Raw genomic sequence first — 18,221 nt, 5'->3', positions numbered from 1 at the left:
CATCACTATCAAGCCTTCTCTTCCGAATAGATTTCAAGGAAACCAGGAGATCGCATGTTTGATGGACATGCAGACGCTCACATAAGATTGTTTACTTTGATGTCCTGCAAACGGCTTGAAGATACCGTGCAGGACGGGAAGTCTGTGTGGACACACGAAAACCCCCCGCCACACAAAAACAAACGACACATATCGCTCTCCGACATTTCATCCCTGTATGTTTCAACAAATATTCTCAAATGCTGATCAGACGTGAGCCCACTGTTTGCGTGGCCCCCTCTATAGGGGTTGGCTCATCGAGTGCGTCGCTGCGACAACCCGCCGTTCCGTTCCGCGTATCAAACCCGCTTCTTGCATCTCTCTTCTTCCATCTGCCTTTCCCTTTTTTTCCTCCACCTCTGTTTCTTGCCTTTCTTCTTTCAGCACAGAACTGTCCGTGCTGCCCTGCGTTTCCCACTCACGACCGTAGTAGAAGCGGCGCACGTCCACCCAGCGTGGCGACTTTTTTCGGTCCATCGTGAGTGTGGGTAATGTGTCAAGGCAGAAATTGGATTTACCGAACGAGGAGAAGTCCAGTTAGAGACGGAGGCGTCAATTTCCCACTGTATATGTGAGATGCAGGATTTCTCTTGTGCCGTCAGCCTCACAACTGAATCTGCGCTCGCCTTCACAGGACAGCTTCGGTGGCCGCACACAAAACGCAACCGAAACGAATGTCACTCGCTCTACATGCAGCCCTTGCTCGAGTTGCCAAGCCGCCACGTGAGAGCACCGACACACAAATGCGCACGCAGAAGAAACAGAACACACCTGGGCGTCATACCCAAGAGATATTCGCGGTTACGAGCCTGAACAGCCTCGAAAACTGAGGCTTGGCTTGTGCGCACGCGACCACACGACACGTTACTTTCCCTTAGCCGCTTGGCAGTCCAATTGCCATCGCTCGCCGTTGCTCCCAGGACAGAACGCAACGCGTCGAAGTCGCTCAGACAGCTCCAAATAAAGTAGGCAGGTTTCAGTCAAAAGTCCCAGACGCCAGTCCGATCGGCCCTGTGCTTGTGTGTGCTGTGTACATACCGACGTGTACAAACACTACCGCATATGCACAAAATAGGTTCGCCTCTCTCTCTCTGCTCACCTATGCGACCCAGCGTCCACTGTTCATCCACGAATACGCAAGTAAAATCTACTCTTTTTTCAACCGGCAAAACGGGGTCCGCAAGGCGTGCTGTTCTGCAGAGGGACAGGCGAAGGCGGCCCCCGTGTGTTGTTTCGGTACAACGGTGTCTCTGTTTCTTTGACTGGAGTCGCATCAGTGTGGACACACCAGATCAAATAGAATGGAATGCTCCCGAATGTAGCGGGGACAAGGTTTGTTTCCAGAAATGCGCGGCAGCTTGCACGCGTGTCTTCCAGCCTACATACGCCGATGCCTTTTCTTCTGCACAGAGCTGCAACCGAGATTCCCTCCGCATGTCGACACGCACCCACAAAACTGTCTAACCTCATATCACTGGGACGGAGCGTCCTGGCCCTTTCTGGCCTTCCCTACACACTCATTCAGTCGCTGTTTTTTCGTTGCACGCGTCGCGGCGCACCCACAGTGAGACAGCAGCAACGGAAAAGAAAGTTCAGGAGAGCGTTTTACCCGGTTTTGCACTTGCTTTCGTCCTGCCTGCTGTCGCCTCGCCGTTCGCCACCCTCTCCAGGTGGCCGTACCCTGTACTCGCGTTTCCTGCACTCAGGTTTCCACGGTGCGGCGCCCCCGCTCACTCGACTCTTCGCAGTTTTGCTGTTTAGGCGTTTGAGGAGCCCGCGGAAGAGGAGAATCATCCAGAAGAAGCTGACGACGAGAATGCCGACAGAGCCTGCACGAACGAGCACCGGCGTCGTTCCGCACGTCACGCAAGCGTATACTAGACAGGGCGCGGCGATGCCTCGACCGCAGAGAAAAATAAAGAAGAAGGCTCTCTCGACAGCGTCAAGCGGCCCGCGGAAATCGTACTTTCTTAGTGCGTGTGCAACGGCCTGTGGCGAGGTTTTATCGACCAGAAGAACGCCGTTGTCCCCTTGTGAACCCTCTGCTTGGCTTTTCACGTTTTCGCTGGTCATGCCCTCCGGACTGACGCTTCCGGTCTCGCGTTCGCCTCCCTTTGGCATCACGAGTGCTTTTTCCTTCTCCTTCTCTGTCTCCTGTGTCGCACTGGCGTCCGCTCCTCGGCTGGCGCGGTCAGCTGTGCACGCTTCTGGTTTTTCCTTCGCTGCATTCGCCTGGTGCGCCTGCGCATACACAGCTGGGAGCTCTGCTTTTGCGCATGCATCCTGCGACTCAACCGCGTAAGTCTTCGCGAGCGCCTCCGCCCGCTTCGCATAGTGGACTAGGAAATAGCGCAGATGGAGAGCGGGGGTGCTGACTTCCGCAGCGAGGAGCGCCATGACCAAGTCTGTGCCGCCTCGGTCCGCCACCAATACATTCAGCAGGCCGATGAGACTCGTCACGTGGTGCAGCACGGAAGAGAGGTCCCAGGACGCGAGTTCGTAGAAGGTATCGTAGAGAAAGTAGCTCAGGGAGAAGAGCAACATGGGCCGCTCAGAGTCCGTCACAGGCCGCCCAAAGTGGAAGAGACAGTGCGAGGTGCCGGAGACAGCTCTCGACGAAGGCGCCTCCAGAAGGATCAGCAGCGACCAGTTGAGCACCACGCATGCATGCAGAGTGGAAATCACCCGGTTCACGCCATGGCGCGGAAACGCACACTCTGCGAGGAGCGGGGACTTTGCGCGCGAGAGACGAAGGAGACAAACGAGGAGGGCATGGGTGAGGAAGAAGGACGAGATGCAGCACACGTACAGGAGTGGGCAAGACTTCATTTCCACATAGGTCATCCGGGGAAGCAGCGAAGCAATTGGCTCAGAAGAAAGGCCAGAAATGGGTGAGGCCGCGAGGCTTCCAGAGTCCGCCGACGGCGAGGCAAGCTCTGCAACGCCCCCAGGAGGGACGGAGACAGGTGCGCCGCCTTCCGTCTCCATGGCGCGGCTCTCAATCAGGTTTGAACAATTCTTACGGGGGAAGAATCACGAAGAGAAGTGGAGAGAGCTCTGAAAAGATGCTGCACAGAGGAAGGAAAAGGGAGAAGAGAGTTCCCAAGGATTCTCGGATTGGATACCGAGATGGATCCGCCAGACAACAGGGGGAGGGGGGGTGAGGGAAGACGGAGGCAAAGTGCCGCACCTGAGAACACCCTGGATGTGGTCACAACGTGCCTACAGAGGCAGGAAGGGTGAGAGTATCTGCGACCTGAGAATCCAAGACAGCGATTGACAGAGAAACGAGACCGACAGCGGGACTGCAGCTATGGAACAGCGAAACGACGTTCGACGCGAAGCAGCAAGAAGAGAAGACAGAGAGGTACGCACCGCAGAGAAGAGGTTCCCTATCGGGTCTGCGCCTCCCTCTCGCTGTCACTGGAATCCTGTTTTTTTCCAAACTTCCACGCGTGCATAGGATACGCAGAAGGCGGAAAAACGCGCCAGGGACTTCCTGCGTATTTTGATTCACCCAATTCGAAAACTACAACTTGAAGCTGCAGCTCACACAATGCCGCTCGACTGTCTCGTTCTCTTTTATCTCTCCTTGTTGTCGCTGTCGAGGCCAGCATCTAGACGGAAGAGGTGTGCCGGTGCCGACCTTGCGGCGGCGCATGCAGGGTGACCGGGAGAGAAAAAAGACAGAGATCCACCTTTATATACAAAACTTCACACACTGCATCTGTGAGTGAAGTGCCGTTCTCATTAGAGAAAAACAACAACAGAATCCGGACTCAGGAGAAGGCCCCGACGAACAAGACAGCCAAAAAATCCGTCCGGACACACGCAGAAGCAGGGGAAGATCCGAAAAGCCGGGAGAAACAGACGCCACAGAATAACGAGAGGCAACAACCAAGTGACAGGAACGGGAGCCGAGCAAGAAGAAGGTGGCAGGGAGGAGAAGAGAAGGTGGCGACAGGTTGCAGGACCTCTGCGCGCTAGGCATAGGACATCCGATATGTTTACCGGAACCTGTAGCGACAAACAACAGAACAGAGCGCCTCAGAAAGGTATTTTATGCAGCAGGGAAAGGGAGGATACTCCAGAAAACAAGCTGACGAAAGAAGAAGCTGATCCGAGTTTCTTTCTCTCATTTCTCTATCGGCGTGAAACGAACGGAGTGTCGCCTGAACGACGCCCAGGACCGACCGCAGCACGTAGAGAGGGGCTGCGCAGAAGCATGCATGCGCCAAGAAGAGAGGAAAGACCAGATGGAAAATGTTTTAAGAGAGTTTGGAGCACCTCTTTTTCAGGCCGAAACGCGGCTGTGGACGCGCCACGGTACGCTCGCGCTTCTCGCGAGAAAAGGGAGACACTGAGAGGAGGGCCTTCTCTGGTTGGCGTCCCGGTCTTCACTGTGGGATTGCAGAAAAACCACCTTGTCTTGTCACTTTTTCTTTAAAAATCTTCACCTTCCCTCCCCGTTATAGATTCTCGACTTTTCAACACCTTTCCTTTCAGAGGCATTTCCTCTCTCTACCCTCCTGGTCTCCTGCCTCGTGTTTTCCCTCTTTCTGTCGCAAAGTAGGTGGTTTGTGGGCCTTCGCGCGCGGAGCCTTCCTTTCCCTGTCTTTCGTGCAAAACTTTTCCTTTCCCCGCATTCTGCTGGGTTTAAGACCCCCCTGGTATCTTTGTCTCTTCGCAAACTAAGGCCTCCCGCTGGATTTCTCTGCCGCCGCGGCAGGTGTCGCAAAGTCGTCGCTGCCTAGGCTTCTTCACACGACCAGAAGAATCCGTTTTGCTCGACGGCAGATCTCCCTTGCTTGCATTTTATCAGCCTTTGTTTTCCTTTCGTATTCCATCTCCTCATCGAAGGAAAGATCGGGACCCGGACCTCTGGGGCTCTTCAGCTTGCCGAAGACCAACACCCTTGGGCCGAAGACCAACACCCTTCGTTCCGCGTCCCTGCGTCTCCCGTGTTTTTCTCAACTGCTTCTTCTCTTCTCTTCATCTCGTTTTTTCCGCCTCTGCCTCGCTGCTGACTTATTCACCATGCAGCGGTAGCAGCGCCTTGCACGCTTCTCCAGTTCTCCCTTGTCTCTGTCGCCTCCTTCGTCCCGTTTGTCTCTTTTGTCTCGTCTCTTTCTCAGTTTTTTTGTCTCCTTTTTCGAGACACAGGCCCCCGGCATTGTAGAGGAGACGACCGGTGGAGCGAGTACCGCCATCAGACCCCACTGCACTATTTCTGCCGAAACTTCTTACCGTCGGCCATCTCCTTGTCTTCTTCGTTGTTCGCTTTGCTGTTTCTGCGCTTTCTGAGAAGGATGGCGAAGAAGGCGGGACGGCCACCGGCAGGAGGAGGAGCAAAGAGCTCTTTGTCTGCGTCTCCTCGCACAAAGAACACGCGGGAGACTTCCGTCTCCGGTCCTCTCCTTGACCCTGCTGTTTTCCAGTTTCTCGACGAATCCGGACTGTCCACGGTGAGATGCGCAACAGGCACAAGAAGAGAGACCGGTAAAGACGCGAGCTTGGGCTAGAAGGGACTCTGGTCCATTGAAGCAGCTGACAGAGGAGAGGACGCAACGCGGAGGGTGCTCCTCTGGTTTCTCTCGCTGCTGGTCTCTCCTTTTTCCTCCTATGTTCTTCCTTTTCTGCTTCTCCACGAGGTGGACTCGAACATCGCGGCAGATGCTCTGTCGCCTTCGCTGGCGAGTCTCCACTTTCCTGTAGACTTGTGACATCCGCGGAACCTGCCTCTTCACCGGCTGACCTACATACGTTTGTTGTGTGCTTCGCCAGTTCAAGTCGAACCGAGTTGCCCGGAGTTTCCACACCGTTTTCAAGAACTGTCACAACTGGCACATATTTTCTATCAGCGGTAACTCGATTCTAAAAGAATCTTCAACTCACTGCGCCGAGGCTGTGCCACACACCTCCTGCTGCCGTCTTGTCTTCTGCATTCTCTCTTGCCCGCTGTTCTCGTTGTTCTCTCACTTCTCTCTCAGGAAGGAGATCCGAACGTCGTCATTCTGCCTCCTCGCTGCCCCGCCAGTGCGTCTCCCGCGTCGCCCCATGAAGAACCGGAAGAGGGCCAGAAGAAAATGTCCAAGAGAAAGCGACGAAAGCTGGAGCAACTGCAGGTCCGGGAAAAGAACCGCGTCTGCCGCGTTTTTTCAGTGTTCCGTCTGCGTGTCTCCTCGGATTTGCGAGGGATTTCTCTGGCCGGCCGCTCGCGGAGGGCTGCGCTGTCGCTGTCTGCGTAGACACCTTTAGAGGGAGGATGGTGCGCAGCAATCCGAGAGAGCATGGGTATCTGTGTCTCTGAATAACTGGAGTCCTACTCAGTATCCTAGGCAATGCAGGCGAATCGCTCTGTCCTCTTTGTCGCTTGCCGTAGATGATTACGTTGCGCAAGAAATCTGGGGAGGAGAGCCATGCAACTCGACCGAAATGCGTCTGCTGTGCTGATGCGAGAGAAACTTGAGTTCTTTTCATCGAATAGGGTGCCTCAACAAACTGTTTACTGGCAGCTAAAATGCACGTCCGTCGCAGGGACAGGCGCTCAGGGGGAGGAACGACTGTGCTGAAACAGCAGGTGTTCAGCCTTTCGATGTAGGCTGGAATCTTGGAATCCCACACAGACCAACTTAACAGTACTCGAGTCGGCGGATGTAGGTGGCGATTGAATAAATCGGGGCAACTCCATGTTCTGTGGAGCTCTTGGGAGAAAAGGGACTTACGATTTGTCTCTGGTTTCGGGTGCGGGGTCCCGGTGAAGGTCTGTTTCGCGTAAAACACGTTTTCGCCGTTTTCTGCCTTCCGACGTTGCAGAGAAAACATGACACGAATGCTCGCAGAGAAGAAATCCTCAAGGAACTGGAGCTCTACCGTCTGGACAGAAACGTGGCTGGTGAGTTGCGCTGCAAACGGTGTCCCTCTGTTTCCGTCATAAAGTGCGTCTTCTGGAGACGGACTTCGCGCCCCGTTCAACTTTGCCGTTGGACCCTCAAGCCGATGAGATGAGGCGGAACGGGCGGATTCATGACTCGGTTACCTCGGGACACCGAGTCTCTGTCTCTTCTCTGACTTACCGTTTTCTGTGTGTTGCGCGTCGACACGCACAAATCCCATTATGTGCGTTTCTATCTCTTTGTGCTCCCTTTCCTTGTTCTCTCTCTCGACGTCTCGTGCTTCCTGTTCTTTCTCTTGATCTCGCCTTCTTTTTTCTCTGCCCTTGTATTCCTTCTTGATCTCTCCCTTTCCTTGTTCTCTCCCTTGCTCTTTCCGTTTGCCTGCTCTCTCTGCACTCTCTTCCCTCGGCTCCTCTGTTGCCTTCTTCTCTCGCGTTTGCTTCCCACTCCGTCTTCCGACGTTCTCTTCTCGCTTTGTCTTGTCTGGGCTGTGCGGGCGGCCTCGGCATGCATGCAGTTGCTGAAGCCACTGAGAAGACCGAGAAGCGTGAGAACCAGACAAGCGGCCAAGGTCCCTCGGCTCGGTCAGGAGAAAAGCGCAGTGGAGCGTCTCTCCAGACGCCTCTCGAGGCCTTCTGTGCCTCGTACGAGCGTCAAGGCGGCGGAGACTGTGCGCGGGAGACGAAGAATCCAGCAGCCTTCGCTGCCCTGGAGCCTCTTCGGAAAGGGAAGAGAAGACGCAGAGAGTTTCGCCAGGAGAAGAAGGACGAACGGTGAGTTCGAGCGTCTCTTGCGACGTCTCGCGGTGTGGTACGGGGCAGAGAACCTGCGGGGCGTCTTCCAGGGAGAGTTTACACGAAACAGCAGAAATAAAGCGATGTGTAGAAGAAAAAGAACGTAGTCAAAGATTTGAAGTATGGCTTGGCCAGTCTGTTGGTGCACATCTGTCTATCGCAACGTTTCTCTGTTTGGACACACCCCTATTTTCCAACAGAGGTGAAACTGAGGTTGAAAGACGCCTGTTCTGCCAGATAGCCTCCGGAGGAGTGAGCCGGGAAATCCTACCCTGTCTCCTAGACACAAACACAAGAAACGCTGCAGCACGTCCATACAAATGTATGTATATGTGTGCTGTGGTGTACTTTGTCTCTGTCTTGGAGTGGATGCGTTAGTCTTTTCTTGCCTGTGTGAGCGTACACCGAGGATTTAGTCTCTGAGCACGCATCCTTGTTTGTCAATCTGCAGTTGTTCCTCGCTTTACTCCGCAGTTAACGTGACAACGCAACTGTTCTCTTCATTCATTTCAAAAAGATTTTTTCACTCGCTCGATACGTCTGTAAGTGCCCCTGCATACACGTTTGCATCTCTGCGTAAAGTGACTCCAGCCATTCTAGTGGCTCTGAACAGGCGCGCGCCGCGTTCCCCTGTTTCGGCTTCCTTGCATGCAGAGAACAGCAAATCCGATTGGCGCAGGAACAACAGATGCAGCAGATGAGGCAGGAGGCGACGACAGCGAGGCAGGAAGGCGTCGGTGGGAACGCAACGATGATGAAGACGCTGAAGCCTCACCAAGAAAGAGGCGTTGAAAGCAAAAGCGTAAAACGCAAGCTTGCAGAGGAGAACTCAACAGCCTCACCTGAGGCTTCTGTCCAACTTCGGAAGTTTGGGGACCACGGCGGTGAGAACAAGGAGACACGTGAGGATGGAGGTTCTTCTCGTTCGTCTTCTTCCCTCTTTTCTTCCTCGTCTTCCTCCTCCGTTTCTTCCTCTTCTTCTTCTTCCTCTTCTTCTTCCTCTTCTTCCTCTTCTTCTTCCTCTTCTTCTTCCTCTTCTTCCTCTTCTTCTTCCTCCTCTTCTTCCTCCCCTTCTTCCTCCTGTTCTTCCTCCTCTTCTTCCTCCTCTTCTTCCACCTCTTCTGCATCGACTTCGCTTCCTACTGTGACGTATTCACCTTTGCTTGCCGCATCTCAGATCCGCAGATCGGAGGAAGTAGAGAAGGTTCGTCTTGCGTTGCCTGCGGCGGAAGTCGAGAGCAAATTCGTGAGTTTTTCTAACCAACACAGACACACCCGGCGTCGAGACGCGGACGATATTGACTCTGAAGACGAAGCTCTGTCTTCTGAGACAGACGTAGAGGCGGCAGATGAAGCGAGCGCCACGCAGCGAGAGGGAGATTGCCGAAAGGGAAAGCAGCGCAAGACACTCGAAGACTGGCGACGGAGCTTGGAGCTGAAGGAGAAGAAAAAGCGGCAGCGAGAAAAAGTGATGAAGACGCGGAGACATGCAGACGTCGTGTGCGTGTCTGGAGAGACCGGGTCGGGGAAAAGCACGCAAGTAAGCTGGTGGGGAACAACCAGTCTCGTACTCTGTAGATCAGGTGGCTACATGCCTGTCCTTGTGAATGCGTACATCAGAATATCTGTATTTCTGTTCATAAGCACGTATGTATTTTTAGCTATATATATATATATATATATCGGCGAATGCGCAGTCGTCGAGGATATGTGCATCTATCGCAGGTTCGATCGAATGTTCCGTTATACTATATAGATCACATGGTTTGTGATTCTTTTTGAGAGCCTAGTGACGGAGAGTAGGGAATTGTTTTCTCGCAGATTTCTGTGTGTGGCCATCTCGTGTCTCCTTTCTTCACGATCCAGCAAGTGCTGTTCGTGGTCTCTCGTTGATTTTTGCAGATCCCCCAATTCCTGTTCGAGGCAGGAATCTGCTACCCCACTCTGCAGTTTCCTGTCCCCTCTTCTTTAACAGCCACAGGGCTTTCTGCGTCTTCGGGAGTTGTGTCTTTGCGTCTGAAGATCGGCGTCACGCAGCCCCGGCGAGTGGCCGCGGTGATGGTGGCGAGACGCGTCGCTCAGGAGCTCGGAAATGACCAGCTCGTTGGGTACCACGTACGCGAAGAGAGTAACCGGGTTCTCGACAGCGCGTAGAACATCCTCGATGGAGAATAACCTTGGTGTCGCATGATGCTGAACTCCATCACTTTTAGATATCGTGCGCCTTCCGTGGATCAGTGGTTTACAACCGTCCGAAAGGACTTGGCTCCACACTGTCTTGGTCCGGAATCCGACTCGTACTTTTTCGCTGTGCTCTCTCTTCTCACAGACGCCGTGTGACAGCCTTTCGAAGAGGTACTTCTTCAGAGAGCTGTCTGCTGAGACACTTTATTTGAGAGAATCTTGTGCACTTACCAGCGTTCCTCCTCGAGTTCGAGACGTCGCTCTCATCATGTAACTCTACGCATTTACTGCGTGGCGATATGTCGTGCGGCATCCTGTTCTTTTACATCTGCACGACAGACTGACTCTCAATCTATGGGGCGACAAAGGCGGCGCAGAGCCTCCTGCTGAGGACGTCGGAAGAAAATGTGATGAGAACGTTTCGGGAAGCGGAAGACCGCCCCGGCGTCGTCGGCGTTGCTTCGATTTCACGTTCTGTCCATCTTTTCGCCGAGTTTTGGTGTTGCGCAGATTCGCCACAAGAGCGAGAACCTCGGCCTCGAGTGCCGCATCAAATTCATGACGGACGGCGTCTTGCTCAGAGAAATCCAGCGCGACTTCCTCTGCTCGTGAGTCCGCCTTTTTTCCTTTTCTCGCTTCGTCGCATCTCGTGGGTTTCAAAGCTTCGAATAACTCAAGAAAAACGCGATGCATTACATAGCGCTCCTAACCACATCGAGACTGAAAACATGGAGCTCGAACGTTTACACGGGGCAGCAGTGGAAAGTAGGCAACGTTTATCCCGAAGTTGCAAGATTGTTTGCAAGACGCAGACCGTCCTTCAAGTGCTTAGCTGTATATCAGCTTTGAGTTGCAGAAGCGTTCAAGCTAGCCACTGCCCTGTTTGTTTCTCACCGCAGCAAAGTACTTTCGAGTTGCCAAGGTCATCTCACCCCCGCGGCCCACTGCGTGTGTCTGTCCATCTGACGCACTCTCACACACCGAGAGCTAACAGCCAACTCTGAACGATGCGGAGAAAAAGGTTCGTTGTGTCACCGAACTTGTTGTTTAGCGCGAGCGGTGGCCTACTCTCTCCTTTCCGTCGATTTGTTGCTGTCCTCTTTTTTTGCGTCATCAGGGAGTACGCATGCATCATCATCGACGAGGCCCACGAACGTTCTGTCAACACCGATCTTCTTGTCGGCCTTCTCTCTCGAGCTGTGAAGCTGCGGCGCAGCAAATTTGAGGCCGGCGAGGTGATGCTTCCTCCGCTCAAGTCAGTGTCTTCTCCGGTTTCTTCTTCTCACCTCCAGTGTCTCCTTTGTCGCTACGTCTTATTTCCAGTGTCTCCTGTTCGGCCCTCCACTCGCGAGTTGGTTTGCTCTACAGTGTCGCCTTCGCTGCATGCGTCGGGCCTGAGGTGGAGACTCGGGACACCATCGAGCCGTACAGAAAGACGCCGAAAAGCCGTTGCGCCCCACCAGGCGTCACTGGTGCCAAAGTCGCGGGTGCCTTGACATCGCAGAGCTCACAGACGTCCACGTTCTCGCTTTTTCTTGGAGGTGTTCCACACTGTTCCTCTTCTGTTCCTCGAATCGCCTTCCCCTTTCTCAGACTCGTGATCATGTCCGCCTCACTGCGAGCGAAAGACTTCACTGAGAATCCCCTGCTGTTCTGCCCGCCGCCCGCGCTTCTCTCTATTCCAGCCAAGCAGTTCCGAGTTACCTCCTTCTTCTCGAAGTCCACGCCGGAGAACTACCTGGACGCAGCTGTCAAGAAATGCATCCAGGCTCACTGGTGAGGCCGTCTTTACATAAAAAATGTGCCACAGTATACGCGATTTTCTAGTCTGCACCGCCCTCTTGTCGAGAAGTCTGTTTTTCAAAGTGCATCCTTTCGAATAAAGAACGACGCTACGGTATCTTGGAGTCTAGGCAAGTCTTGTTCGTATGCGTGGTACCACCTCAGCTGCGTTCTTCATTCATCTCTATGCGGTCACGTTTTTCCAGTTTAGTCTTTCTCGCCCTTTAATCTTTTTCTCTTCTTGTGCGGGTGTTTCGCCTAAGGTGATGTGCGCTCGGATCACCGTCTCTCTCAGCGATTTTTATCTCTGCTGTTCCTCTGTTCCTCGTTCATTTCTTTCTCGCTTCTTTCTAGTCAAATGCATGCACAGTGGAGGTGTACACCCATTCCTGTCTCTTCTGTGTCGTTCCCGTTCACGCGGGAGCTCACTGCTGCACTCTTCCTATCTGTGAAACCGTCGCAGTGAGTCTCCATATTTCTCGGCTCTCGGATCTTGCCTCTGCACGGCTTCCTCTGTCTCAGTACACACATGAAAGTACAGGCTTGAGCTCTCAGTGGATGTCCGTGTCATCGGCGTTTTTGTGATTTCTGCGTGTTTTGCGGCGGTGCATGCAGCAAACTTCCGCCGGGTTCGATTCTTCTCTTCGTGACAGGTCGCGAAGAAGTCGAGGAAGTTGTTGAAGCCTTGTCTCGGTGGAACAGGCGACGCGCGGAGCGAGCGCGGAGACTCAAGGGGTCTCTGAGTGGAGACACCGGGGACACTGGAGACAGTGGAGGCAAGGGTCAGAGCGAAGGCGATGTTGACGGAGAAGAAGAGAACGAGAAGGCGTTCGAGCTTTCGGAAGAAGAGAGCGGACCGTGGGAGAGTCAGACTGCATGCGACGAAGACAGCGGAGACGACGACCCGGAGGCTCTGACCTCAAAAGCCAATGAGAACCGTGCGGAGAACAGCTCGAGAAGACGCACTCCACGAAATTCGTCCACTTGGCAAATGGTCGACAGTGAATCGGAAGCCGAGAACGCGAGCGACGGGAAGGAAGAACAAGGAGACAGTGCACTTGGATCTTCGCCTGCCGCTTCGTCTGTATCTTCTTCCTCTTCTTCGGTGCCCACGAATAGCGAGCATCTGCCGATGGAGAAGCCGCTGAGTCGCCGAGAGCGACGCGGCGAAGGTGTCACTGTCTGGAGGGGCGCAGGGGGAGCGGGGATGAAGAAGGAAACCAGTGCGAATGCGAGTCCGGCAGACCAGGAGCCGTTGTATCCTCAGTTGACGCCAATTCCTCTCTACGCGGCCCTCCCCCCGAAGGAGCAGTTGAGGGCCTTCCGTCTTCCCGAAGATCACGAGCGACTTGTCATCGTTGCCACAAATGTGGCCGAAACTTCTGTGACTCTGCCAAATGTGCGGTGAGTCCGGGGGAACCCATTTTTAGAGTCCTGAGCAGGGACGACGCTCTCCAATGTAGCCCTCATAAGAGAGGCGGGAGCGCTTCTGTATCAAAGCGCGTGCAGACCGGCGACGAGAGAGACACGCCCAGTGTGCGTATCTGCCTCTGTACAGGTCTGCGCCTGTCTGCAGTCTTCCTCAGTCAATCCTGTTTTCATCCATTGGGGCGGGACACCCGGTCTCGTAGGCATGCATGCACATACGAGTTTGTGTATATGCTAAAGTTTATTTGTTTTTCTCTGAGACAGTGCACGTTGAACATTTCTGTTACTTTTTTGTTCAGAGCGACAGGATAGAAACCGAACGATTTTGATTCGCGACCTCTTTCTTTTCCTGCTTGCCTGTCTCCTTCAGATACGTGATCGACACAGGTCGCGAAAAGCGACGAGTGTTCGCCTCTGAAGGCGGCGCCTCTGAGGCTTCGTGCGCCTCTCGGTTTCAGATTTCCTTCATCACCCAAGCGTCAGCCCTCCAGAGGGCAGGACGCGCAGGCCGTGTGGGCGCCGGGTTCTGCTATCGGCTCTATTCGTCCAGTGTCTACGAGCACATTTTCCAGCCGTCCAGCCTCCCCGCAATCACTACGACCCCTCTCGACTCTCTTCTTCTGTACATGGCCAATCTCGGTGAGAGCTGAGAGACGCAGCAGCGACCTTGGGAGCTCCATGGGGACTTCTCGACTTCGCAGTTCGAAGTTATCCGTGTATGCATGTATAGATCTGTACCCTTCCACACATGAATAACTGCATATGCAAGTGGTTCGAATGTACGACAAATATATATGAATATATATATATAGGTTCTGTGCATATATATGCTAATTTGCGTCATACTCGTGTGTATAGATGCATATGTGTGTTGCTAAATATTGTGGATCACTTCCGTTCTTTCTTGTTCCTTCCTGTTCTTGAATGTTGACATTCGCTTTCCTCTCTGGCGATGTCTCGCATCTTCTCCAGGAATTTCACGCCTCTCGTCGTTTCCGTTTCCTTCTCCACCTCCGGCGCGTGCACTCGCTGGTGCGCGAGAGCGGCTGGTGGCGCTGGGGGCTTTGGAGCCCAAGGCACTTCCTGCAAGCCTGTCTCGCTGGAAAAGGGGAAATCTCGCCACTGGCGGGGCCCCGCATGCATTCGGAGAAAAGACGTCCTCGGGCGAAGACGGCGAAGAATACAAGTGCACGAGGCTCGGCGCGAAACTCGCGGACTTGCCGATCCCGCCGCGCTACGCAAAAATGCTGCTTTTTGCTTTGCTCAAGTAGGGAACTGATCCGGAAGCTAAAACTGTAGGCTCAACGAACAAGGCGCTGCCTGTCTTTGACAAGACACAGAGAAGACCGAAACCGGAGACGTAGAGCGCCCCTGGCGCCAAATGCAGACAAGAGTAGACAAGAAAAGCAGCAGCTGCAGCAGGAAAGTCGCAGCCGCGGTCGGTGTCGTTTCCTTGCGTGTTCATTTCTGGCGAGACTCTCATTTCGTCTGGGGTTTCTCATTTTTGGTGGCCTTCAGATCTCGCCACTTGGGGCCCGATTGCCTCGCGCTCTGCTGTCTCCTCGTCGGCGCCCTGTCGGTGGGAGAGTTAGTGGCGCCGAACTCTCGGTTCTCCAGGACACAGCGAGAAGGCGAGAAGCGGTTGCAAGGACGAGACGCCCAGGACCCCACAAGTGGCTCCGCTGGCCTCGAAGGAGACAGCGACGAAGACGAAGAAGACGACGAAGTAGTCGAGGGTGCAGAAAGCGCGAAGCAACAGGTCGAGCCTTCAAAAGAGCAGGAGAACGGATACCCGTGGCAGGAGTACAGTAACGACATCGACGCATATCTGTGGATGTGCGGCGCGTACTGCCACGCAGTACACCGCGGCAGGTTTTGCCGGCGCTTCGGCTTAAATACGAAGAAGATGAAGGACGTGTATTTGCTTGGGAACCAGTTGGCGGGCATCCTGCTGCCTCTGTACATGCGCCAGGCGAAGTCTGCAGAGGCGGGAGCGACAAAAAGAAAAGAGAGGGCGGCGCACACTCTCGAAATTCCGCTGAAACCCCAGCCGCCTTCAGACCGGATCCGACTTGGGCTGCATGCATGCGTCCTCGAGGGCCTTGTCGACCACGTCGCTGTGTGGGTAGACCCTTCAGCGCGCGGGGATCTCACTGGGGGTCGAGGCCAGGCGCCTTTGAGAAGCGAAGGAGGCTACCAAACCGCGGAACTAAAGGTGACTGAAGACGGAAATCAACTCGCCTTCATCCATCCAACGTCCACCCTTGCCAAGCACCGGTGAGACGCGTCGAGGGATTTAAAGAACTCGACAACAAATGAACCACGAAGATCCACCGGCCTAACAGACACGTAAAAACAGTCATATCGGCTCTTGTCACTCCCCTTTGCTTGTACAGACATACATTTACATACATGTTAATGCATGCATGTCGGTAATCTGTACATTTGTCTGTGGGTCTACGTCATTGATTCAAGTTTCATTTGATCCGATTTCTTGGCGTTCTGTGTGTTTTTACAGACCGCGGCCAAAGCTGGTTGTTTACAATTTCATTCTTACCACTTCTAGGCCGTTTCTGCGTGATTGCATGGCCATTGACAGCGAGGCTCTCAGTCTCTGCTCGTCGCCGCTGGTGCGCGCTGGCAACTTCCTCGAGATCCCCGCGCCCGTGTAAGAGCCTATCACAGCATCTATTGAAAAAAGGAAAAGCAATGGAAGTTCAACAAAACCATTTGAACATATGTATGTATGTGTACAGTTCTGGAAGCAGATGGAAACCTAAACACTAAGACGCACTTTTGCTTTTATATCCTCATATAAATATGTATAAAAATGAAGATCATTTGTAGGTCTTCTGTCTAGATTCTGGATGTTTCCATCGTTTGCATTCTAAGGTCTCTTCTTGCCTTCTCGACAAAATTCGTCCCTTTGTGGAGACGCGACGTTTTCTTTCTATTCCACCGTCTGTGCCTTCTGTTGTCAACCGTTTAATGTTTTTGTCTGAATGCGGTCGTGCCGCGACCCGTTTTTCGTCTCCCTTGTCTTTACCTTGTCTCTTTTCTCCGCCGTTTTCCCAGCTTCCAAATAAACTGCATATTAAATGAGCGCATGTAGCGCAGCCTTAAACACCCTGCTGCCTTTCTTAATGTCGCTTCGTTTCCTTCCTCAGCTACGATCCGGACCGAGATGCCGTGGTCGGTTGGCAGAGACCCGTGTACAGCCCCTTGAGTCTCCCGCTGCCCGCTGTTGAGACGGAGCTCCCGGAGTCGCATGAAGTTTTTTATCCCACAATTGCATGCGCCTTTTTGGAAGGCAAGTTGTTCCCCAAGTTATCGGCCTTTGCCTCGAACCTCGTCATGGCGCCGCAAATGACCCTTTCTGGTTCCAAGACTTCTTGCCACGCGCTTCGCGAGTTCCTTCGTCTCCTCCAAACCCACAAAATGACAAGCAGGTGCGTCCGCGTATGCGCTTATCCGAGGCGATGAGCACAGAAAAGGCTCTTACTCCCAGGTCGATACAGAATAAAGTCCACTTCAGAACAAACGACAGTCAACCTAGCGATAGCAGTCACTGTACAACCGCAGGGAGGAAAAAACGGCGGGAAGGTTCCGCTTCTCCAGTTCTCTCGCCTGCTCTCTCCACAAGCAAACATGTGCATGTATAGATAACTTTTGTGCCGGTTGGTATGCCTGTATTTACATATATATATATATATATATATGGATGTATATGATTCTATTTATCAAAAGATGTTGGAGGTGTGAATGTGTAGCTGCTCACCCGCGTGCGTGAAGATTAGACATGAAAGTGGAACCCTCTGCGCAATGATGTGTTGAAATAAGAAGACCGTCAATATCACAAAACGCAACGGCCTGGTTGCTGTCCTTATCGCCCCTGTGTGCTTCCTCCCTCTCCCCTGCACCTCATACAAGGAGACAGATAAAAAGATGGAAATCTTTTGTAGCCTCTCTGAGTGGGATAGGGCGGGGACCGCTGAGTCTGTCTGTGCACGGCCAGGTAGAGGAACCCGTTGGGAGCTGTTAGCCTCTGTACGATGATTTCTCAAACATGCTCAAATGTGTACAGCCGTCGATTTCAGCAGATACATGCGGTGAGAATGAACAACACGAACAAGACTGCCGCAGAACGGCGTGTGTTGAATTTCAAACAAGGACTCTGTTGTGTTTGTTGTAGGAAAGCATTCCTGCAAATGTGGCAAGAGAAAAACGGCTTTCTGCTACCGGAGTACATCAAACTACAGCGCTTCGCCGATTACAAGAAAATCCGCGAACTCAGTGACTTGTGGCCTCCTCTTTGAAAAACCAGCAGCACTCCGCCCAGACACACGTAACTTGTGGTTCTCGTCTCTGTTCGGTCTACTGTTTACACACATTAGTGCATGCACATGTATACACAAAGACGCGTGCACAAGTGTGTGTACTCTGCAAATAGAACAATTTACATGTGGAACTGCATCTGCGCCACTGTTTAAGTCGGCAAGTCGCATGTGAAAGTCCAGTTTCCGTGCACGTAGAAGCGCCTTTGTTTGCGAAGGACTCTTTGTTCCACATCAAAACCTGCCGATTTCTTTCGCCGTCTTATTCGGGATAGATTCCGATAGCTGCCACAGCATTCGGTGCCCATATACGTACGGCTTTCATCAGAGGGTGAGTTCCACCGTAGCACCTTTTCATCGGAGTAGAGAAGGGCGACAGACTGCCTCCCCTTTTGCCCAGTGCCTCCGCTTCCGTCGGAGTTGTGGACACAAGGTCGAGCTGTGTAGAGCTCGCGTTGGAAAACGTCTAGGCTATTTTTTGCTCGGACCGTGCTGTTTGGGCTTTCTGGAAAGCTCTTCAGAACCTCCACTTCTGTGTGTTCGAATCGTCAGCTGCCATCATTCCCTCCCACACTCTAGCGTGGTACGAAGAGCTACACGTGTGCATGCTCTTTTTCTTCCAGTCCTTCGACAGCGGCAAGTGGATACCAACGGCCCCCAAGAAATTCTAAAGATTCCTGGCAGCCGAGCGGACGTTGAGTTTTCTCCTCTGATGGTTAGCGCATCGATCGGGCCTAATCATACTGTAGCATGACGGAAGCTTC

At 53.2% G+C, this 18,221-nt stretch overlaps 2 protein-coding genes across 2 annotated transcripts; one reads left to right on the top strand and one right to left on the bottom strand.

Moving 5' to 3' along the window:
- Window positions 1–113: 113 nt before the first annotated feature.
- TGME49_295080 (hypothetical protein) lies at window positions 114–4,267 on the bottom strand. The gene is made up of 4 exons (XM_018782260.1): window positions 3,593–4,267; window positions 3,063–3,295; window positions 2,006–2,280; window positions 114–1,868 (listed from the first exon to the last, which is right to left on the bottom strand). Exons 1-4 carry the CDS (start codon window positions 3,654–3,656, stop codon window positions 1,742–1,744), a joined length of 699 nt encoding a protein of 232 aa, XP_018638556.1. The 5' UTR covers window positions 3,657–4,267; the 3' UTR covers window positions 114–1,741.
- A 238-nt stretch (window positions 4,268–4,505) lies between these two features.
- On the top strand, window positions 4,506–17,897 carry TGME49_295070 (helicase associated domain (ha2) protein). Its single transcript, XM_002370235.2, has 16 exons — window positions 4,506–5,504; window positions 6,030–6,164; window positions 6,856–6,934; window positions 7,453–7,708; window positions 8,384–9,269; window positions 9,632–9,844; window positions 10,424–10,521; window positions 11,031–11,168; window positions 11,507–11,689; window positions 12,311–13,099; window positions 13,494–13,762; window positions 14,096–14,390; window positions 14,642–15,400; window positions 15,642–15,791; window positions 16,291–16,572; window positions 17,316–17,897. The coding sequence occupies exons 1-16, from the start codon at window positions 5,349–5,351 to the stop codon at window positions 17,437–17,439; spliced, it is 4,812 nt and encodes a 1,603-aa protein (XP_002370276.1). The 5' UTR covers window positions 4,506–5,348; the 3' UTR covers window positions 17,440–17,897.
- The last annotated feature ends 324 nt before the right edge of the window (window positions 17,898–18,221 follow it).

The sequence above is a fragment of the Toxoplasma gondii genome, chromosome Ia, assembly GCF_000006565.2.
Source record: "Toxoplasma gondii ME49 chromosome Ia, whole genome shotgun sequence".
NCBI lineage: Eukaryota > Apicomplexa > Conoidasida > Eucoccidiorida > Sarcocystidae > Toxoplasma > Toxoplasma gondii.
Note: the sequence above shows the minus strand (reverse complement) of the source record. Positions and strands in the feature narration are given on the sequence as shown.